Here is a 23,629-nt window from a genome sequence, read left to right as displayed (position 1 = left end):
ATGACATCAGGGTTGCTCGGGACACCAGAATTAATAGAGAAGGGGATGTACTCTTCAAGTTCTGATTTTTAAATTATTAACTAAAATCTACTTCTAAAATTCAATTGAACAGGAGAGACTCTTGTGCAAAAAGGGGTTACACATACCTAGTTATATGCACCTAGATGCAGCAGCTGCCAAAAGGAGGCAAGGATGTGTATTTCCAATGGCACTTTAAGACAAATGAGAAGCCACATTTCCATCCATATTTCGCAGTACTAAATGTGCTACTCATCTGCACCTAATCTGCACCCACAAAAGCTGAGTTCAGATTATCAGTTTTAAACTATGGCTTAGATCAGGGATGAGGATCCTGTGGTTTTCAGATGTTGCGGGGTTTCAACATTCATTATCCCTGACCACTGACCATGCTGGCTGGGACTCATGGGAGCTGGATTCCAACAACACCTGGAGGGTCACATGTTCTCTATCCTGGTTTGGAGGGAAATTAGCTGCAGTAAGATTCCAGTATAGTGGTACCTCGGGTTAAGAACTTAATTCGTTCTGGAGGTCTGTTCTTAACATGAAACTGTTCTTAACCTGAAGCACCACTTTAGCTAATGGGGCCTACTTCTGCCGCTGATTTAAATTAGTATTTGAAACAGGCCAGTGTGTTGGAAGCTGCATGTTCAGTTCTCAGTTTAATATTAAAAATATAAGAGCTTGACTGCTGAATCAGACCAAAGGCCTGTCTAGTCCAGCACTGTGTTCTCACAGCAGCCAACGAAATGCCATGGGAAAACTGCAAGTTAGAGTGCAACCCCTCTTTCCCTGCCTGTGATCCACTGACCCAATTGTAGGGTACTCACTGGTGGAGGAAGAGGGGGCGGGGGGGGCGCACCGCCCCCGGCAACACGATCCTGGTGGGGTTCCATTGCGGCTGTCCCCCTGCCTGCGCTGGGCGCCCCGCCCACACAGGTGGCGCGCCCTGCCCCCAGAACGCACACCATGCCCCTGCGGGCGGCGTGCCATGCCCCTGGGACGCGCACCTGCCCCACTCCCACCTGCTCTTTGCCCCTGGTGCCAGAGCATGAAGCTCCGCCACTGGGGGTACTCTGTCAGTAACCAGGACAAGGACATAGTGCCAGGCTCTTAGTAGCTGTAGAAGACCTGGCAGTACCAAAGGCCTGCTGCCACTTAATCTCAGGGACTGATGCTGAATGCTACTATTTCTTTCAGTACCTGAAAAGGGTTCTGTGACTTGAGTGTACCTAATCCCTGGTACCTGCCTCAGACCACGAGTTCCCACTTCAAGCCTTGACATATCCCAATATTCAAGAACCATACATCCCTCATATCATGATTCATTTGAGACATCATGCCAAACTATGGTTTGCACTATCATTTGGAAACTTAAGCAGGATTTGTGTGCTAAATGTAGACCATACAATGTTATAACCTGTTAGTGTAATCCTATAAATAGTATCTGTCTACCGAAGAAAAATCATGGCTCAGGGCTGTAGGTGTGCTTTCACATTCTGTCTGCTCAGCTTCATAAATTTACTCCCCACTCGTAGTGCAGCAGCTTCTGGACAAAACGGTGTCTTGCCATTTCAGACACCACACAGAAGCAAAAGCACTGCCTACAGAGAAATGCTATACTCAGAAGTAAATCACTGTCGTGGCCACTTTCATGTCGCCTTGGAGGAAACATGTAATCAAATAAGAGGGCACAGATTTGCATGTTCTGATTTACACGTATAGATGCAAATTAATAAATAATTATCATTTAAAATACAACTCTGGCGCATATTTCCATAGTGGGAATGAGTGTGACCAGGTGATCTGTGTTCCTGCTCAGTCTGTAGTCTAAGCCTTGCATTCCTTTCTAATGGTATCTTTAAACAGATACATTATTTTATCCCCTGGAGTTAATAGTTTTATGGTGTTATCGCTCTTTATATGCACTCCTTTACCTCAAAATGTGATAAGGCTCTCTTGCTGCTTTTGAGGGCCCTCCTGCTCATTCTGCTGAGTGGGGTCCTGTACCTCTGCCCCAAAATCTGGCCCAGGTGGCACCACTGACCAAACATGGATTGGATAACACCTTGAGACTGTCCTCTATAAAGTATGAAACATGAGGACCCTATAAGCACCATTACATTCAATGGGATTTACTAAATAGGTATAGGATTGCAGCCTCAAGCTTTCTTCACCGTGGTTTGACATGTTATCTGAATTGAACCTAAGTTAACTGCATGTATTTGATTTGTTAAGATGTTACAGAGGAAAATCCTTAAATTTGATAGACAAGAGCAGATGAAATCAATTTCAAATTTACCAAAGTCTGCCAAAACGTTTGATTTACTGGTAATATTTGCACAGATTTCTATGCAGGTTGTTGATGAAAGAAGCTTACCCTGTTTGCATCCAAAGCCACCTTTAAAAAGTCATAGGTTGAGGTCCAAACTAGAACGCCACATACTTACCTGTATCTTTCTGTTATGCTTCAAACAAAACAAAAAACAAAAAAAAAACATGAGAAGTTTCAAGTTTAAATGGAGAAATAATGCAGGAATGGGCTGCTTAACCTTTTTCTCCTCTAGCTATTTTTATTGTTAGAAGCACACTGCTCTGGGACAAAGGCAGCTTGAGGAGAGCAATTATGAGGAGAAAAGTTAGCAGAGAGGAAAGAATTAAACAGCTGGGGTCCAACCCAATAGCCCAGTCCACTACAACAAGAGATTATTCTTTTTTATTAAAACAATATTTTTTTTACAATAATGGGGGCAAACTACCAAAAACTATCACGTTGGGCCACCCAGATTGGTGATTTTTCTGCAGGTGTATTCTGCAATATGTCATTGACACAGCAAAAGTGCATTAAGGGTAGATTTATATTGGACTGTCCACATCTCATTCTGCTTTATTAGTTGATGTTTCCCATTATTGCTATCTGGAGTGCACTCTTAAACTGTAATGCAACTTACCGGTAGGTTTGACCAGTACTCTTTTAGGGTACTCAAGGGTACTCAGTACCAGCACCTCTTTTGTTGTTAAAAAGTGTGACACTTACTGTAACAAGTTCATGGTGAGTACTGGCACCTATTTTTCTAGGAAAAAAGCACTGAGTTTGACAAAAGTTTTGTGGTATAAAAAGTTACTAGATTTCAGTAGGAAGTTACAGGACACACACTGATTGGAAATGAAGCAGTATGTTGGCCCCAAAACTTTTGCAGACACCAACAGTATTGAAAGCTAGTTTGAATGTAACAATCCCATTACCATCATGAGCACAAATAATCATGAATGCACAATAAAAAGGACATATGGAAGGGTTCCAAGTCTGGCCCTGTGTGTCGTTTTCAGAAATATTAACTACTGAAGGGTGAAAGGAACAGGAGACAAAGCAAATAATTCACCTCCTGAGTGGGTCAGTGGAAACTGCTAAATATGTTCATTTTTACATTACTCTGTTACCCAGTTTTGAAAGTTGTTTTGTAGTTCAAAGACTCTTGATTGTCTTAGGCTGTAACAATGGGTTCCGCCTTCTAAAAAAACTAAACAAACATTATAACAGACCTTAAGGTTGCTTTATATACACAATTTTTAACAAACCATCCTTTGTTGATGTGGTGCCCTCCAGATGTTTTGGACTCCCATCAGCTCCAGCCAGCATGGAATGGCAAAGGTTGCAATAAATGATGCAGATGGTTTCATTGTAGTGTGGTGTAAGCTACTACAGGAAATGTCAAGGCACAAATGCTTTTGCTGTTATTCCTTGTGATCATAAGTAAAAATACAAAAAACAAAAACAAAACCCTACAATAAATACACTAACTGATCGTATTAAAATGTAGGCAAGAAAATCATTCTTTTATATCTCAGCTCAAATATACAAAGAAGTGATATTGAACAGCCCATGCAATATCAAATTGCCATCAACTTACATTGGTATCAATGAACAAAGCAAGGATTATGTTGCATTTATCCTCCTAAACATATTTGAAAAGTCCTTAGAAATTCCATGGTGGCCATTAAAGGAAGAGAAACTTACACTTCCTGGTGTGAAAATTTGGGATGTCAAAACAAAAACTGCACTTTAGTCACTTGTTCCAGGATCACTGCAGGATTAGTTTATCTGGTAAACCAGTCTGTTTTACCTTGTTTACATACAGGAGATAATTATGAAGGAAGATAAGGAAAGGCTTTGAAGACATATTTTAATCTAATTTGCTAAAATGCTGCTTACTTTTGATTGCAATATGTTTTCATTAGATGCAGTTAGTATGTAACATAAAGCAGAGTTTTTAATAAGGCAGTACCCAAAAGCTAAAATCAGAACTGAAAAGTTTAAATCAGTAGATTTAAGAACAAAAAGACAACTTTTTTGGAGCTGTTATACCTCAAGAGCACAGTTGTTTATATAGTTTTCAAGCCACTTGTAGCCCTAGTTTATTACTGCAATACAGAATGCGTAAGGAAATGATAAAGATGGTCCTTCTAACAATGATCCTTTATTAATCAAGTTGCAAGTTATTTCACTCAGTAGCACAAAAAGTAGTATCTCATGGGAAAAAATGCAACTATATTTGAACTCAATATATTAATTGGTTAAAAGGTAGATTAATAACTAAAATATGTCTAATCTATTGACAACCCTAATTAAAATATATTGCTATAAAATTGAACAATGCCTTAGCTATAATTAGCCTAGTAGTTATATAGTGTTATGAATTTGTGGGTGCCAGGTTCCTCTGAATCCCTGGAACCAGTAAGTGTTAGAATTTAATTAAATACTGCTAATTTCAGAAAACTACCAGACAACTACAATCCCCGGATCCAGCAAAGTATTAGAATCTAATTAAGGTTTGGGGTGCTAAGAGGTGTACTAGCCATCTCTAATCCTTGGATCAGCAAGTGTTAAAAGATAATTAAGCTCAGCTAGTTTCCCTTTTAAGGGACGCGGGTGGCGCTGTGGGTAAAAGCCTCAGTGCCTAGGGCTTGCCGATCGAAAGGTCGGCGGTTCGAATCCCCGTGGCGGGGTGCGCTCCCGTTGCTCGGTCCCAGCGCCTGCCAACCTAGCAGTTCGAAAGCACCCTACCGGGTGCAAGTAAATAGGGACCGCTTACTAGCGGGAAGGTAAACAGCGTTCCGTGTGCTGCGCTGGCTCGCCAGATGCAGCTTGTCACGCTGGCCACGTGACCTGGAAGTGTCTCCGGACAGCGCTGGCCCCCGGCCTCTTGAGTGAGATGGGCGCACAACCCTAGAGTCTGTCAAGACTGGCCCGTACGGGCAGGGGTACCTTTACCTTTACTTAGTTTCCTTTTGAGGTGATAGGCAGGTTATGGGCCATTCAGAAAACATGGGCTCCAAGGGACTTAGTGAGACAGCCAAATGGTTGGGGCCCCTCCCGCAACTAATAAAGCCAGAGTTTAAAATAAAGAGTTTGAAACAATGTGAGTTAGAAGTTTAGGGTAGAGGCAGTAATGTGACCTAGAAGTAAAGCAGTAACAGGAGAGTCAGAGCAATTTTCGGAGAGCGAGGTTTGAGAGCTTATTTGCATTCAAGGCTTTGGCTGTGAGAAAAGCAAGGCCTGCTTGGAGTGTTAATGCTGTGAACACCTTCACTGGAGGCTCAGGTTGTATATATGTGTAAATACACTATATATCCTACGAATAACACAGTCTCTGATGTGCCACATTTCCAAAAGGAAATACGGACCCTGAGTGAGAGACTGAAACCCCTGGAATCTTACATAGCTCAAAGACAGGAGTAGCATACAACAACAGTGATTCTTTAACATCAATTTTACTCATTTGAAACCATGCAGGAAGTATGATTCAGTAAGAATTATGTTAACTGTAACAAAGAAAAAGCTGTTTTATGCAATAAATGTTTGTGAAATACATTTGTACAAGTGGAAAGCCAGAACATTTGCAGGTGTGTTTTTACTGTGCAGCACTTTGTTTCCTTTCCCCCATTTGCACACATCCTTTCATAAACAAATAGAACTGGAGCAGCAGCCAGAGTGGCTAGAGTGTTTGTACAAGAGTGGTCATTTTGTTGACTGAAATTCTTGCATTTCCTATGGAGAAAGAAATGGACCAGGGATCAGAGAAACTGTTGGCATGCGGGGAAAGAATGTATGTCCGCCTGCCTGCCTTCCAGACATCTTTGGTCCCTGAATTTGGGAAAGAAGCCAATTATTCCTTATGCCCTCAACATTTCTTTCCTGAGTGCCAAACCTTCTTTCTTCCATGGAACAGAAGACTTGACCAAGACATTTCGGTGGCTGAAATATCTAAACAACAATTATCCCATCTGTTAATATAGGGCACAATACATCATGAAAGATTCCTGCACAGGCTCCATTGCAATAATCAGAAACTACTGTACTCTTATGCAGTTTATTTCATTTCAATAAGGATTGTGCAGGAACTGATGGTGGCTTGTGAGCGACAAGTCACTGGCCACTTCATTTTGCCTTTCCTTTCCAAACCTGGTATCCTTCTGATGTTTTGGGGAACAGCCATGCAAGCTAGGGTTGATATGAGTCATAGTTCAAAGTATCTGGAAGGGCAGCTTTTCCTGCATTTAGGTGAGGTTCCTGCGTGTACCAGTGCCAGCTTCCGTGCTGTTAGGTACCATCTATAGGTAAGCTTCAGAGTGAGTTCTCTTGTGTACTTTTCCGTGTTTGTTTGTTTGTAACACAAGAAAATCTTTAATAAAAACTAATAATAATAATAATAATACATCTGGAGGGAAACCACGTTGGGGAAGGTTGCCTTACAGTTTGGAGCCGTCTCTGTTCCCAACTAATCCCCAGATACTGACTGAAATGTCCATTTGTTGCTTAATGCGATCAAAATCTGAACATATTACAAAGGAAATGAAAAAAGTGAAGGAGTAAGGAACCTTTTCTATCCCAAGACTACATTTGTGGGCAGGGCCAGAGGCAAAGTGGGAAAAACAACAGTTGTAAATTTTACCCTTGTACAGTAGCATCTACAGCAACTCCCACACCCCTCTCCATCTTTCATCCAGGAAACAAGAGGCATGGTCAGAGTTCAAGGGCACATTCCAGACAGGGAAAAACACTCAAAGAGGGTACAAGGCAGGGCTAGTGAGGGTGTGTGGCCTGTGGAGACTTCTGAGGGCTAGATATGGGTCCTGGAGAGTCACATTTTGTCATTGTGCCTGAATTTCCCCACTTTTGAAAATGAGAGTTAAACTTTCCACTTCTAGATACTGAACTTTCCTTCACCTTCACTTGTTAGAGAAACTCTCTTGCTTGCCTTTTACCCATCTCTCTGATGGTCACAGCTTCCCTCTTTCCTGGAATTAGTATGGATGTACTAGTCTGAATGGTGTCAAGGTGTAAAGAGCTCTGAAAGAATCCACATATCTGAAAAGCTAAAGGTCTCATAATACGTCACATCTCTTTTGCAAGGACATCCTTTGACAAATACCTTAGTGTTTAGTTATATATGATCTAGGATTTTATTTTTATTTTTTAAATGTAAACAAAGAGAGCAAGACAGAGCTAGCAGAAAGGTGGGGTTGCTTGGATGCGTCAGCTCTTCATTTGAATGGACATGCACTTAGAGAATTGGCAGACCTTTTCCTAAACCATGACTACCAGAAGCTTGGTAACACAATGACTGTTAATTCAAAATAGAGTAATAGATTCAATCAGATTGTGATGTGTTCCGAAGACCAGCAATAACTTATATTTCACCTTAAATAGGAAGAGAGTAACCAACAATAGGGACGCGGGTGGCGCTGTGGGTAAAACCTCAGCGCCTAGGACTTGCCGATCGCATGGTCAGTGGTCCGAATCCCCGTGGCGGGGTGCGCTCCCGTCGTTCGGTCCCAGCGCCTGCCAACCTAGCAGTTCGAAAGCACCCCCGGGTGCAAGTAGATAAATAGGGACCGCTTACCAGCGGGAAGGTAAACGGCGTTTCCATGTGCTGTGCTGGCTCGTCAGATGCAGCTTGTCACGCTGGCCACGTGACCCGGAAGTGTCTGCGGACAGCGCTGGCTCCCAGCCTCTAGAGTGAGATGAGCGCACAAGCCTAGAGTCTGTCAAGACTGGCCCGTACGGGCAGGGGTACCTTTACCTTTAACCAACAAGCAGGATGTCAAAAAAAATCCACCAGTCAATGATGTCACGTATGTAAGCCATCTTTTGGAAAAAGAAGCCAGGATCCCTAAGGAGCAACAATAACCATCTAGCAACACAAAACTCTGCCTCCACAGCACCATATACAGATTGCATGACTTATTGTCATCTGCCAAGTATGGAAAACCATGGACTGGTAAACCAGTCTTTGGGGAGCTGGGGTTCTCATGATGACCTAGAAAGGGAAGATTGGCATTCTTACGACCAAGGACCCTCCAGGACAGATACTTGTTTACAAATGAATTCATTATCTCCTAAAAGGGTTTCATACAGTGCTGCTAATCACAGCTCCCAAATCTTCTGTGCCTTCACCTTCTGTTATACAATTAATATGGATCAAGTCTCTCCCCATAGTCAAAGACAAAACTCATCTTATGAATGGATGAGAAAATACATGTACTCTACTAATAAAGATAAGTGGACACTATTATATTTCCAACCTCGTAATCTGTCCCCCCCCCAAAAAAAATCTTTTCTTCTCTAGTAGAACTCTTGGCATGATCCAGCTGAAGTTTCAAATCCCACACATATCTATTCCTCATTCCTCTCACAGAGTGAAAGTGCACTAAGCAAGTGCTTAACTTTCCTACTGAAATCAGTGGAGCTTAAAACTTCTTAACTCTTTGCTGGAACCTTTATTTGGAAATGAAACTTCTGTGCTTATGCAAATTAAATCTACATAATTTCATCTTCTAAAGGCTGAAATCTTGGTAGCTTGAAATAACTTCACCTTCGCAAAGTTGCAAGTTTCAAAGTTTTATACATTTGTTTAGGTTTGAAAGATGTTGAATCTATAGCACTTTGCAGCATGAGCCAGAGTATTATGAACAAATTCTATTTTTCTTAATAGCATCTCTTTTTTTTACATTGGAATACAGTCTTTCCAATAAAGTTATCCTATGATATTCTTAATGTATGAAAAAATATTCATTATGAGAGCTTTTTTTTTTTTGCTGCCCCCAAATGTTTAGTTGACTGATACAGCTGGGCTAAGTTTCATGATGCTCTAATGTTTAAGGAGTCTCACCTCATATTAAAATGCTTAAACTAAAAAGCATGCATTGGGTGCTATCCAGCATTAGTCATACCCAATGGATCAGCTCTATAACTTATCTAGGTATCACTCTTGATACCTAGACAAGAAGCTACAGTTAGAACTGGATATGGAACAACTGATTGGTTCAAAATTGGGAAAGGAGTACGGCAGGGCTGTATATTGTCTCCCTGGTTATTTAACTTATATGCAGAATTCATCATGCGAAAGGCTGGGCTGGATGAATCCCAAGCCGGAATTAAGATCGCCGGAAGAAATATCAACAACCTCAGATATGCAGATGACACAACCTTGATGGCAGAAAGTGAGGAGGAATTAAAGAACCTTTTAATGAGGGTGAAAGAGGAGAGTGCAAAATATGGTCTGAAGCTCAACATCAAAAAAACGAAGATCATGGCCACCGGTCCCATCACCTCCTGGCAAATAGAAGGGGAAGAAATGGAGGCAGTGAGAGATTTTACTTTCTTGGGCTCCATGATCACTGCAGATGGTGACAGCAGTCACGAAATTAAAAGACGCCTGCTCCTTGGGAGAAAGGTGATGGCAAACCTAGACAGCATCTTAAAAAGCAGAGACATCACCTTGCCAACAAAGGTCCGTATAGTTAAAGCCATGGTTTTCCCAGTAGTGATGTATGGAAATGAGAGCTGGACCATCAAGAAGGCTGATCACCGAAGAATTGATGCTTTTGAACTATGGTGCTGGAGGAGACTCTTGAGAGTCCCATGGACTGCAAGAAGATCAAACGTATCCATTCTTAAGGAAATCAGCCCTGAGTGCTCACTGGAAGGACAGATCGTGAAGTTGAGGCTCCAATACTTTGGCCACCTCATGAGAAGAGAAGACTCCCTGGAAAAGACCCTGATGTTGGGAAAGATGGAGGGCACAAGGAGAAGGGGACGACAGAGGACGAGATGGTTGGACAGTGTTCTCGAAGCTACAAACATGAGCCTGACCAAACTGCGGGAGGCAGTGGAAGACAGGAGTGCCTGGCGTGCTCTGGTCCATGGGGTCACGAAGAGTCGGACACGACTAAACGACTAAACAACAACAACAAAGGTATCACTCAGTAAGTACAATAAATTACTGACTTAGATGCAAATGAAAAGCATGTCTGCCTTCTGTAAGAAGTGCCTTAAGATCATTTGCCATAATTTGTAATTTTTCCCATTATAGTGTCCTGTTTATTTAATAAATGACTTATTGCTTTACAGAAGACTTTTTGCCATCTGTTTTAAAAATATATTCCTGAAGGCCCAAATTAAAGCAGAAAGGGTTGTTGTGGTTGTTTTAATGGAAACCAGTAAGCCAGATTTAACCTCTTCTTTGTGTATGTTGAATTTAAGAATAACGGACCACTGGCAATTCTAGCAAGGTTAACAGCAAGGATAGAATTAAGCTGAAGTTTTTCATGCTGATTAATTTCAGTGGCAGAGTTCAGCACATGCTTAAATATCTCCCATTAAAACTTTTGAGACTTAAAGGTGCTTGAGTTTGGCAAAATTGTGCCTGAAGTGTGCCACTGAGTACCAAGGAGAAGAAGGGCAATTACAGTAGACTAATCCTACAAGATGCTAAACCCATCAATTTAGCTTGTAAAACAACTCTGCTACTAATGGCTACTATCATTCAACGCTGAGATTCATTTGGTGATTGTTCTTGTGCCAAAACATTCGTACTTCTCTTGTTACTACTTTTGCTTAAAAAAATTAGGAGGCAATACAGATTCAAGTGAGTCTAAGTCCAGGTTCTTAAAAATGCCTGTAAATAAAAGATAAAAATAAACAGTATAAAATATAAGCCAAAATACTATTGTGTTTGCATGGTTTAGACTGAAGATAGGATACTGAGCTTGGATCTGGTAGAACTGGTTCACATCAGTTGTGGCACCCTAAGGAGACTTGTTTGACATTTAATTTAACGTATTTTTAGTCCCAGGCAAACACTTATATTTCCAAACACCTATTGAGATTTTAATATCTATGGAATTTTAAATACTTGATATTTTTGTGTAAAGCTTTTTATTATTATTTCATTTTACAATGTATATAAAAGATAAAGCAATTATAACAGACAAAAATTAAAAGAAGAAAAACAAAACTATACAACAGGCATGTATAATAAGCAGTTGCACATGAGTTAAAATAACAAAGTCTAAGTAAAGACTATTAACTTTATCAGATCATCAAGTATAGTTCCAGATTTGAAGAATGATGTTTTTACCTGCTGCTTTACTGGTATAAAGAATAAAGTTATTTTTGCTGCTTTAATTGTTTTCATTGTTCATTAAAGTCTGAGAAATATGGATTATCATCATACATCAGTTTTCCTCAACCTGGTTTTGAACTATAGTTTTAATCAGCTGTGCTGGCTGGGGCTGATGGGAGGCCAAGAGAACTAGAGGGCACCAGGTTGGGGAAGACTTTCCTATGAAATATTTCCGGTGTGCATTCTTTCAAAAGAATCACCAACAGAATTCCCATACAGAAAACAAGTTGGAAGACACTCTTAAAGGCCTCCTTTGATTGAGAAACAGAGGAATGTATCTTCATTATAAAATAATACTATTTAACTTTTATATAAGAAGAGATTTGAATCCATGTCTCCTCTAGGCAAATCTGACCACTCTATTTTCATTCACTTTATGTAAGATGTCATACATATTATAAACATGGTATAGCTCAAGCAAAGGGCCCTTTCCTGCAGCAAAAAAAGTTCACACCTCCAGCTGCATGCCTTTGCTTTATTTATCTGGTATTCGTTTATTTTTCTGTGTATTTGGAGGGGGGGCATTTAGTGAGATGAGAGGTTTTCCACGACAGTGGGTTCTGCTTATGATCTAAGATTCTGTGGCATTAGAGCAGTTCAACCAATCACTACCAGACCTTTTACTGCCATTATTAGATTATCTCTTAGTGCAGAGGTAGCCAACATAGTGGCCTTCAGCTGATTTGGACTACAGCTTCCCATCATCCTTGTCCATTGGTAATGCTAACTGACACTGATGGGAGTTGGAGTCTAACAAAGGTTGGAGGGTATAATGTGCATTACAATACAGTGGTACCTATGGTTACGAACACTTCTGGTTACAAACGCTTTAGGTTACGAGCTTCGCTAACCCGAAAGTAGCTGCTCCTGGTTGCGAACTTTGCCCCAAGATGCAAATGGAAATTGCGTGCCAGAGGCACACGCACAGCAAGAGGCCCCAGTAGCGAAAGCGGGCCTCAGGATAAGAATGGTTTCAGCTTAAGAATGGACCTCTGGAACGAATTAAGTTTGTAACTAGAGGTACCACTGTATAGAGCTTTGCATATTGCAATTAAGATGCAATACTAAATATAGACAATCAACAACATACATTTTATAGACAAAAAGTCCTCTACATTGGATACAACTTAATCTTTCTTTTCTTTTTTTAACACAGGGGCATTTGCACAGGGCAGATTTATATGTTTCACATAACTACTGTGTAAGTAAACCCAATAACTGCTCCACTTAAGACAAAGCAAGCTGGGGGTAGGGGATGAAGAAGGGCAAGGGGAGGAGGTGTCTAAGTTCTCCCCCACCTGAGGGTCTGAGTGCCAGACATCTGTTTCCAAGGGTAACCATGCATGTGAAACCTGAAGGGTTTGGGTTGGTTTACTTTTTTAAACAGAGTTTTCCAAACTGTGTTTGTGCTACATGTTAGTGTGTCGCTTGCAGTGTGTAGGTGTGTTGCAAAAACACTCCCTAAACTCCTCTAGGGGCTGGAAAGGGGTTAGTTTAAACTCCAGTTTGCTAGTTAAATTGAATTACTGCGTCATGAAATGATGAATGTCTAAAAAGTGTGTCACTAACATGAAAAGTTTGGAAAGCTCTCTTTTAAAAGAAAGGCAGGATAGCATTTTTTTTTAAAAAAAAAATAATTTAAAAGAAGTTAGCATCAGGAGGGGAAAATATTTGCCCAATAGAAGAAGCTGCCAGGAATTGGTTAAGCAAGGATGTGTTGCATAGATTCTATATGGCCTGCAACAATAGTGTTTTAGAACCAGGAATCATCAGAAATATAGGTATAGGAATAAGCACAGGTGATGGGAAGCTTGGTGAGAAACAAAACTCCTTACCTAAATGGTTTCTCTAAAAAAAAACAGCTACAAGAGCATATACAATGGGTTGCTGAAAAGATGAAATAAAAAGCCCCTCCTCTATTTTTTTATAAAAATGCAAAGGTACAAGAAATAGGGGAAGGGCTATAGCTCAGTGGTACAACTGTTTTACATGCAAAAGGGCCAAGTCCCCAGCATTTATAGGTAGGGCTTAGAGAAATGTGTCTGAATCCCTAGAATGCCACTGCCAGTCAGTGCCAATACTGAGTTAGATTATGCAACAGTCTGAATCGGTATAAGACAGCTTCCTATGTTCCTATATGTTAAATGAAGGTCTATAGCTCAATGGTAGAGCACATGTTTTGCAGACAAAGGTCCCAGGTTCAATCCCTAGCCTTTCCATTAAGGGCTGGGAAATATTCCTGGCTGCAACCCTAGAGATTCCCTGCTAAATCAGCATAGATGGATCAATGGTCTGAACTGATATAACACAACTTCCTATACTTCTAAAATGTGTATAATCTGAATATTAATTTCACAATGCAAGTGAGCTGTGCCAACTTTCTCTTAGCCAAGTGTGCCATTGGTTTTAAGACCTCTCATAGTGAGCCACAGACCTTTTTAACACTTCTTTTAAACAGCTTTGATATGCAGAACTGTGTCTTCCTTCTCTTTTCTTCAGCAGCTAAATTGCCTGAAAGGGTGCTAATCTTCACAGCAAATAAAAAAAAAGTTTCTTTCAGCTTTATTGTCTTTAGAAGAAATGTTCTGTGAATTTTATGAGGGGGGAATAGGTTAAACTCCCCCTCCCTCATCTCTGTTATTCTTATTTACTAAAGAGGTGTTAGAATAAGAGCACTTAAATTTTATCTCTTGCATTTGCAATTTTAAGACTTTATACTTTGTAACTTGAAATGCAATTATCTGTCACAGAAAGGTTTTTCTTACTCAGAAATTATAGATATTTTAACAAATCTTATCCAATGCATAGGAACTGCTTTGAGCATTTGAAATGCCCTGTGAACAAACTATGGGTTGTATCCAACTGAATCATACTCAGAGTAAACCAGCTGAAACCTATGTTTATTTGTATCCTTAATTTCAACTAGTTTGCTCTTCAGTATGAATAGCATTGGATGAAATATGACCCAAGTATACCAATTCTATGCATGCTTACGAAGAAGCCACACTCAATTCAAGGGGCTAAACCCCAATAAAATGTGCATAGCAGCCTTACAGACTGATCCTAGGTTTGCTTACCCTTAAGTAAGTCTTTGTGAGATCTGAAGAATCTACTTCTAAGTAACTGTGTGTATAAGTGAACACTTGTGCAGACTTGTTAAGGAGTCTTAATGAATTAAGTTCCAGTGATTTAAAAGTAAATATTCATATGACTGGTCTGCAAGTTATAATAATTAAATGAGCAATAACAAAAAAATTATACAGATTCAGGTAGGTAGCCGGAAATTATACAATCACCTTTAGGGATTTCACTCAAAAGGATTTAGCTATTTTAGCGAAATATGTCTCAGTGCACTATTTAAAGAAACCTTCCAGATTCAGTTGAACAGGGTTCCATTCTGAGATTTTGCAGAAATCAGTAAAAGAAATTAGGCATCCATCTATTTCTGTCCGCTTGTTTTCCTGGAGATGAAAGAGAAGTTGACATTTGTTTAGGGCTTGTAAATTCCAAACCAATTGGTTTGTGTGTCTGAATGTGAAATGAGGTCTCAATAAGAACTTCTTGCTGCTCTTTTGTGTGGCATGTGCTTCATCTTAACACCTCAATGGAGTTTAGGGAACTACTTTAAAGGATACTTTGCATTACAGTTTGTTCCAAAACTTTCACATCAAAACAACCTGGAAAGATCAGAAAGGTTTGTTAAGAACCCAAATCAACACTGTAGAAGTTACATGTGTTTTATTTATTTTTAGTCAGTGTTGATTTCAAAAAAAAAATTAATATGTTTAATATCTGCTTTTAACTTTTTATCAGAAATTTTAATGTTTTATTTTATACTGTTGTAAACCTCTTTTTTTTTTTTAAAGTAAATGAATAAGGCCCCTAATCCCCTCCTCACACAATGCCAAATATTTGGGGACCAAATATTGCAGGCAGAATTTTTGTATGGATCCTACCCTTTTGAAATGTTGAGCATTGGTGTGTTCAGGCAAATGTCTGAACAGTGACTTCTAAATACATGGAGCCCAATCCACTGGAAATTTGTGTTGAAGAGGCTTTTCTCAAAAGAGCTTCCTTGTAGATTGTGCCCATGAGAAGTAAAATAGTCGTAGTAGTAGTAGTAGTAATAATAATAATAAATTTATTTATACCCCAGCCAGGGCCGGGTTCACGGTGGCTAACACCAGATATGACTTACAATAAAACGTTATAGAAAAAACAGCAACAAACAAACAGTTAATTAAAATATGGTTTAAAATAGAAGTACATTACACTCAGGCTGCAATCCAGCCACATTTATCTTGAGGTAAACCCCACTAAATGCAACAGGACTTATTTCTGAGCTAAGTATACATGTTTAGGATTACATTTTGATAAGACTGTACATGATCAAATAAAAGTACTTTTCCACACTGTAAGTAACCATATGGAGATTATTAAAATCTTTTGAATACAATATTTTCTCAATCCTGCAGGATTGTATTTTCAACTGGCTCAACTTTTATTATAAATTTGTATCATGGATAAACTGATGAATTTCTGAGTTAATAATAGTTTTTTTAAATATGCAATTATGTTATTTCATTTGTGGTTCTTCAGCAATGTCTTGGAGGATTACATACGTAATGGCAAGGAAATGTTTTATTTTTGTCAAAATAATTATGATTGTAAAATATCATTTCAACACACTTATAAAATGCATACTATGTACCTTGGACTACCACAGGACGAAAGGGAGAAATGTGCTAAGAGGAAGGTACACTTGGCAAACCCTCACTGTGGATCAACTCCCAGCCGGAAACATATTTCCCCACTGTGGAAGGACGTGTGGATCCAGAATTGGCCTCTACAGTCACTTTCGGTCTCAGTTAAAACAGTGTTCATGGAAGACAATCTTACTCAGCTATGAGTGATTGTCAAAGACGAAGACTACCACATTATTACAGATTTACAGCTATAGTGGTAAATAACATGTTCCTAAATAAATGCAGTCATTTTGTATTGAATTCTCTACTTCTGTCTGGAACAAGGGCTAACCAACTAGCAGCCTGGGGCCTGAACCTACCAATGTGGCACAAAATTAGACGGATCACTCTTATTATCCACTTTGACTGCTTTCCCTCTGCAGCTGCAATACAGGCAAAGGGCTCTTTACAGAGCAAACTCATCCATTCCCATGTGTTGTGAAGACCTTTCTCCCATTACCAAAGTTATCCCTAGTGAGGCCAGAGATGCAGCAATATGGCAGATGTCCTGTCACCTGAGTTTTAGTCTCCTTGTGTGGGGTTTTATATATTGGTGGCGTTGTGCTGCTCTTGAGTGCTGAATTACACCATATCCTATGCACTGTTATGCAACATTTTTAAGTCAATGGGAAAGAGCTTCCCTGTATAAAGTTATGCCATCCATAAAGGCATTATCAAGCAGTAAGGAAGTATAACATACATCAAATAGGAGTCACCAATGTTTGGAGGCCAATGGGTGTATTAGTGCAGTAGACCCTGGTCACATAACAGCTGTTGAGGGTGTGTGGCACCACTAACTGGCCGTTGTGGGATGTGTGACATCACACAAAATAGCTGCCACATCTAAAAGAGCAGAAAAGGGCCCACAAAATGGTGCAGCCATGTCCCCACACCATTAATGAAGGAAAGGCACCAGTGTCAGCCGCTGCTGCACTCAGAGGAAAGCTTTTTATACGCCTCTTCTGCCTAATGACACCTAATGAAATGTGGGCACGTTAAGGAAGTGTTCTTTGTAGAGGATGCTAAGCCAGTGCAAATATGAACCAAGCAAGAAGAGCAAGCAGTGTCTTGTGCTCTATAGATTTTTGAGGTGATATTTATTGAGACATTTAGCAAGTGCCATAGGAGGTACTGGCAAGCACACTGGTGCCTGCTGGGAATCACACTGGCAATCTCTTGGATGCAGAGTGTTTTTCTATGCTGCTGCTGCTGACTTCCCTCTGTCAACATACCTTCACTGATGGAATGGTGCTGCCAATATATTCCACTGGTGGCAGACTATTGTTTTGCTGTCATAGCAGGGCTTTTGTCAAATCCTGTAGCTCCACAACCAGTGGATCCTGCACAAAGGACTGCACTCTATATTCTTCTCTATCATGAACAGTGAGGCAAGTTTTGCCACAGCAGTCCACATTTGCACCTCAGTTGCTGCCAACTCTCCCTCTCTTGCATTTAACAAATAGTTAAATGAACCAAATAATAATAAAGATACAATAATTCAGTCAACATTTGTGGTTTCCATTTTTTGGGGGGGGGGGGGAAATAGTTTTATTGCTCATTGCTTTGGGAGAAGGTGGAGACCTTGAAGAGGATATTTATTCATTTTTTCCACAAGCCCTTCCTTTAGCAGTTGGGGTTGTGCATTTACTTGCTTTTTATACAGATAGGTATAGTCTCTGTTTAATAATTTAAAGACCACTGCCTTTAGGGCAGCCTTTCTCAACCTGTGGGTCCCCAGATGTTGTTGAACTACAACTCCCATCACCCCTAGCTAGCAAGGCCAGAGCTCAGGGATGATGGGAGTTGTAGTCCAGCATCTGGGGACCCACAAGTTGAGAACCGCTGCTTTTGGGGGTGTGGGTTTTACGAAGAAACTCCATTCTTCCACGTGGCAAGGAGCTCAGTCTCTCACTTGGCTGCTTTTTACTTTCATCTGACGTGCCAGCCAACGATTTTTTCCGCACTCCTTATCCCTTGTCAAACCACCTGCGTGTTTCCACTGCTGGGTGATGAAGACAACTTCTCAACCCAGAAAGCCGGGAAACCATTCACAGGACCAGGCTATGTGAGTCGTCGCAGCCGAAATCGCACCACCTCTTACTTCTTCAGGTGCTTCCCGGCCTCTAAACTGTCTTCAGCTTCGGTTTCGTCTCCAAAAGCCTCGGCGGCAGCGGCGGCCCCACTCGGCGCATGCCCACAGGCCTCCCGCGAGCCAGCGACTAACTGCCGCCAACCTGAGCCACCCCCCCCCCATCTCCCGCGAGCGGGGCGCACGCGCGTTTCCAGATCGCGAGCCGGAGCGGGAGGGGGGGCGATGAGCGTCCTGCTCCCCAACATGGCTGACTTTGACACTATCTATGAGCTGGAGGAGGAGGAAGACGAAGAGGAGGAGGAGTCCGAGACTGTGGTGAGGAGTCAGGAGCTGCCGCGGCTCCGGGACGCGCCTGAACCCGTGGCTGTGAGGGGCGCCGGGCAAATCACTGTGTAAGGAACCTGGGGAGGGGGTGACGGGGAGAGGGAGAGGGCGGCTGCTGGCTGACGGAACTGGGCAGGGGGCGGGGCGAAAGGGGGCGGGGCGAGGGAAGAAGGGGAGGGCGGCGGTGACGCGGGTGAGGGTTGTGGGGGAGGAGGGGTTTGGGCTCGCTGGCTACAGGCCTGCCTGGCGCCAAGGGTGCCTCTGAGGGAGTGCAGAGCATAGCTGTCAACTTGAAAAGTTGAAAATAAGGGATTTGAAAATAAGGGATCAGCAGCCTCACCTGTCTATGGGATATCTAATAATCTGGGATAGCAGCGGGAAACGGCACTGGAATAAGGGAATTTCCCGCAAAAAAAGGGAAGGTTGACAGCTATGGTGCAGAGAGCGCAGTTTCCTCGTTCAACTCATCAGATGCTTCGGAACTCCGTGAAGCAGAGGGAGCCCCTGAGTGTGTGCAGAGAGCCATTCGTGCAGCCCTTTTTCGTTTTCTTTCGTGGGGATGAGACCTTGCGAAGGAGGAGGTGCAGAGGTCCCTTCCTGCAGCACATTTCATTTCATTCTCGTTGGAAGTGCTTGCAGCTCGGGAGGGTTATGCGGGGGGTCCCTCCTGGAATATCTCACTCGGCACTAGGGCCCTGCGATCCACATGAGCAGCTTTGTACTGTGTTTTCATTTGTCGCCCCTTTTCTGGCAAATCCTCGTGCAGCAGAGAAGGCGGGCTGGGAATGGGAGAAGGGCTTTCAGATCAGAAGGTGTTTGGGGTACAGATTTATACGCGCACGTGTGGATAATGGATATATGACAAGTGCCCAATTTTATTGCTTGGAAGGGGGAAAAGAGTTTGCTGCGGAATGAAGCAAATCTGGAGATAACACACTGCGGCTTAATTGAATGAGTTGTGGTCAACCTACAATAAATACTGTATAAAGCACAACTCCTCACCCCACAACACAGACACCTGCCACATCCCCTTAGATGCCTTGGGATTCAGTTATGGCTCTCTCTCATTTGGTTGCATTAAAAAACAAAAACCCTGTTAATTTAAAACTTTTTCTAAAAAATTGCTAAGTTGGGCTGGGGAGAGGACCCATAATTATATTACTCCAATAAAACACTATTGAGGCAAGTAAAATTAGATTGATTTGAGGCCTGCAGGACTAGTAAACGGACAGCTCCAAACAATCTGGTCATGCTGTCATAAGAATCCTGGGTTTTTCTGAATGACTGCAAAATAGAATCAACCCCTCTAGGCTGGTTGGTTTGCTAACTTTTCGTCTAGCTTAATTTAGCCAGTTGAGTTCAGTACTGCAGTAAAGGCAAAAGGCACAGCTATATGGGTTTTGCATGTTTTATTCATAACGGCATTTTGATCCCACCTTTCCATTTTAATGTTAGCAGCATGTTTATTAAAAGCAACCAACATTTTAAAAGCAATATACAAATTAAAAATAGGTTGGAGCAGTACATAAAATTTATTGAAATATTGCAAAGTTTAGCAACTGAACAGGGCTGATACTTTCAGTAAAGCTTTTTGTTCTCTTTGGATTAGAACAAAAACTCTTGAGTCTCACATAACTGCTGATAGTTTACACAAATAGGGTCATTTGAAAAAAAATACATGTATTGTTTATTTAAAAAATATATTTTATGCTATGAAAACTACACTTCTTTGTTAATATTGCTCTTGAATTTTACTCACACTTCTCCAAAAATGGTTCATGATAGTCAGTGTTGTATACTGTGCTACTGAATAGAAAAGAAACATCTTAATACAACAAGGGAACCATCTTTTATTTCTAAGAAATACAGTGGTACCTCGGGTTAAGTACTTAATTCGTTCCGGAAGTCTGTTCTTAACTTGAAACTGTTCTTAACCTGAAGCACCACTTTAGCTAGTGGGGCCTCCTGCTGCTGCCGCGTCGCCGGAGCACGATTTCTGTTGTCATCCTGAAGCAAAGTTCTTAACCCGAAGCACTATTTCTGGGTTAGCAGAGTCTGTAACCTGAAGCGTATGTAACCTGAAGCGTATGTAACCTGAGGTACCACTGTACTTTTGATTTTTACCATATCATTTTAAAAAGCATCTTCTAAACCTTTTATTAATCCTTAATAATTGTAGTCTTTTAAACACCATAAGCATTGGTTTTATCATTTTATATTTATTGGATTTGCACTTAGACTTTTTGGTCTTTGAAATAAGTGAGCGTACTTTGCACAGTATTTGTCAATTTGTTTCTCAGCTGTTTTCTTACAAACATCAGGTTGGATGTTTTGGATTGCACCCACTCTGTATTTCATTTTTTTCTACTCTATTTAATAAACCTTTATCACACATTACTGCTATATCTACTCCTTTTGGGAGTAGCGTTTGCATCTTGTATTTCTTGTTTTCCTCCTGTCCTATATGTCATCTCAGTATATTTTCCTTCTTTCTTCTGTATTCCCATCCTGTTTGCTTAAGCCAGTGATGGTCAAACTCGGCCTTCCAGCGCTTTGGGAACTGCAATTCCCATCATATCCCTGACCACTGGTCCTGTTAGATAGGGATGATGGGAGTTGTAGTCCAAAAACAGCTGGAGGGCCGAGTCTGGCCATCACTGGCTTAAGCTGTGCCTTGGTTCATTTTGAGAAATATGAATACATTCAGTTCCCCATTATGCATCTCATTTCTTGTTAAATCACTGAATTATTTACAAAAAATGTTTAAATTAATACACTGGCTACATTAAATTTAATGTTTAAATTAATACACTAATTAATTCCTGTGGTTGTTTGGTGAATAGACTGTCTGCATGGTTAAGCCGTGGTTTGTTGAACAAATCATGAATTTTCCCACAGACAATCAAACAAATCATGGCTTGTTTTTCCCAAATTTGATTTATTGTCCAACCGCTCTTGCCTCGTGGCTTGTAGTTCAGTGAGTGTCTGAGGAAACCTTGGTTAAGGAAGAGTGCCAAGTTCACATGTAATCACACATAATGAAGCCATAGCTAATGCAAACCAAGATTCAAAAGCCATTCACAAACTGCATGTTCAAATTGTGGCCTGCTAGTAAACAAACCATTACTGAGGTGGGGAGCTTGGTTCATAAATAATGCTTAACTGGGGTTTAATAAATCACAGTTTAATAACATCATCATCATCATCATCATCATCATCAAACCTTTATTAGCATCACTTACAAACATTCAGAATAAATACAGTGGTGCCCCGCAAGACGAATGCCTCGCAAGACGAAAAACTCGCTAGACGAAAGGGTTTTGCGTTTTTTGAGTCGTTCCGCAAGACAAATTTCCCTATGGGCTTGCTTCGCAAGACGAAACGTCTTGCGAGTTCTTGCGAGTTTGTTTCCTTTTTCTTAAAGCCGCTAAGACGTTAATAGCCGCTAAGCCGTTAATAGCCGCTAAGCCGCTAATAGCCGTGCTTCGCAAGATGAAAAAACCGCAAGACGAAGAGACTCGCGGAATGGATTAATTTCGTCTTGCGAGGCACCACTGTAGGCCAATGCAATCTCGTTGCCATTTCAGCAGTACAGTCATTTGCCAAAGGAAAGAAGAGGCGAGCAATCTATTTCACCTCTGTGGGTCTCCAGCAAGGGCAGGGTCCTGTAGCGTAATACAGTGGTACCTCGGGTTAAGAATTTAATTAGTTCTGGAGGTCTGTTCTTAACCTGAAACTGTTCTTAACCTGAGGTACCACTTTAGCTAATGGGGCCTCATCCTGAAGCAAAGTCTTAACCCGAGGCACTATTTCTGGGTTAGCGGAGTCTGTATCCTGAAGCGTCTGTAACCTGAAGCATCTTTAACCTGAGGTACCACTGTAGAGGAACTTAGCTACTGTCTTGGTGAGCTCCTGGTCTCTCGCCTGTAATAAGAAGCGAATGACCTCTGTCTCTGGTTTCCATATTGGGATACATACATTGGGATACATAGTTGATCTAAAAATTGTTGGTGGAGATCATCATACATTTTTAAGGACCATGTGAGCTAGAGTTTCCACCAGATGGGCATCACATGAGCAGATCCTATCTCCTTCCGTGAACCTACCCCAAAGGAGGTTAGGATTAGAATTGAACCTAGCCAGCGAAAAAGCCCTTCTTTCTTGCGGGTTAAACAAAAATTGTAGATAATTGAGGTTAAATTCCTGCACCCAAGAGAGTCGAAAATAAAGAAGGGAACATGTTTTTTCCACAGCTGAAATTGGTTCCTGGCGATCTATGTCCCACAGCCTAGTTTTTAACATGGCCTTGGCGATTGGAAAAGCCACAGCACCCAAGAGATCCTCTGAAAGCCCTAGTTGCCGTATCTTTGTGCAAAACAATTGTAGCCCTGGGGAAGGGAAGGAGTCTGACAGAACTTTGTAAAGTAAAGTATCTTTGTCTGCTGAAAAACAAATGTTTAGCCAGCATAAAAGAAAACTCATCCAGGCAACGATCTCTAGCTTATGTTGGCCTCCCTGTAGACACAGGGCTGCGTAAGGTGCACAGCGTGGGACAGCGAAAATCTTAAATAGAAAGGCTGCCTGCACTCATTCCATTGACTGGGTAAACCCTGACATTTTTTTTTGGAAGCCGCCCAGAGTGGCTGGGGAAGCCCAGCCAGATGGGCGGGGTATAAATAATAAAATTATTATTATTATCCAGACTGAAATTCCATAGCGCAGTTGAGCTCTAACTTTGGCATTAAAAACCTTAAGGGCAGAAGTGATCTGTTGGTTACCTCTTGTTGCAAAGAAGCGCATTATGGCCTGCATAATTCCTGAAAACCATTATTTTGCTTTTATCGAAGTTCATGTTCATTTTCATTCTAGACAGATAGTCGATACAGGCATTTAGCAGACGCTTTAAGCCAATTCCTGACCATGAGAGCAGAATCATATTATCTGCATATAGGAGAATGGGAATTTTTTATGCATTGAGTTTT

General features: G+C 41.2%; 1 protein-coding gene and 1 long non-coding RNA gene across 3 annotated transcripts in view; one reads left to right on the top strand and one right to left on the bottom strand.

Annotated features, from left to right (window-relative positions):
- Nucleotides 1–365: 365 nt before the first annotated feature.
- LOC308468058 lies at nucleotides 366–18,357 on the bottom strand. Its single transcript, XR_013981416.1, has 5 exons — nucleotides 18,218–18,357; nucleotides 14,783–14,947; nucleotides 11,442–14,013; nucleotides 2,399–2,486; nucleotides 366–471 (listed from the first exon to the last, which is right to left on the bottom strand). It is a non-coding gene; the product is annotated as an uncharacterized lncRNA (long non-coding RNA).
- A 187-nt stretch (nucleotides 18,358–18,544) lies between these two features.
- Nucleotides 18,545–23,629, top strand: part of LOC308468047 (cysteine-rich hydrophobic domain-containing protein 2-like) — a 34,775-nt gene continuing 29,690 nt past the window's right edge. For both annotated transcript variants that reach the window (XM_080989995.1, XM_080989994.1), the window contains exon 1: nucleotides 18,545–18,715. In XM_080989995.1, coding sequence (XP_080846121.1) covers nucleotides 18,546–18,715 — 170 coding nt within the window. In that variant the 5' untranslated portion in view covers nucleotide 18,545. The remainder of the gene's footprint in view (nucleotides 18,716–23,629) is intronic.

Source organism: Podarcis pityusensis (assembly GCF_964106645.2).
Source record: "Podarcis pityusensis genome assembly, chromosome: Z".
Lineage (NCBI taxonomy): Eukaryota > Metazoa > Chordata > Lepidosauria > Squamata > Lacertidae > Podarcis > Podarcis pityusensis.
This window is presented reverse-complemented; position numbering and strand designations above follow the sequence as displayed.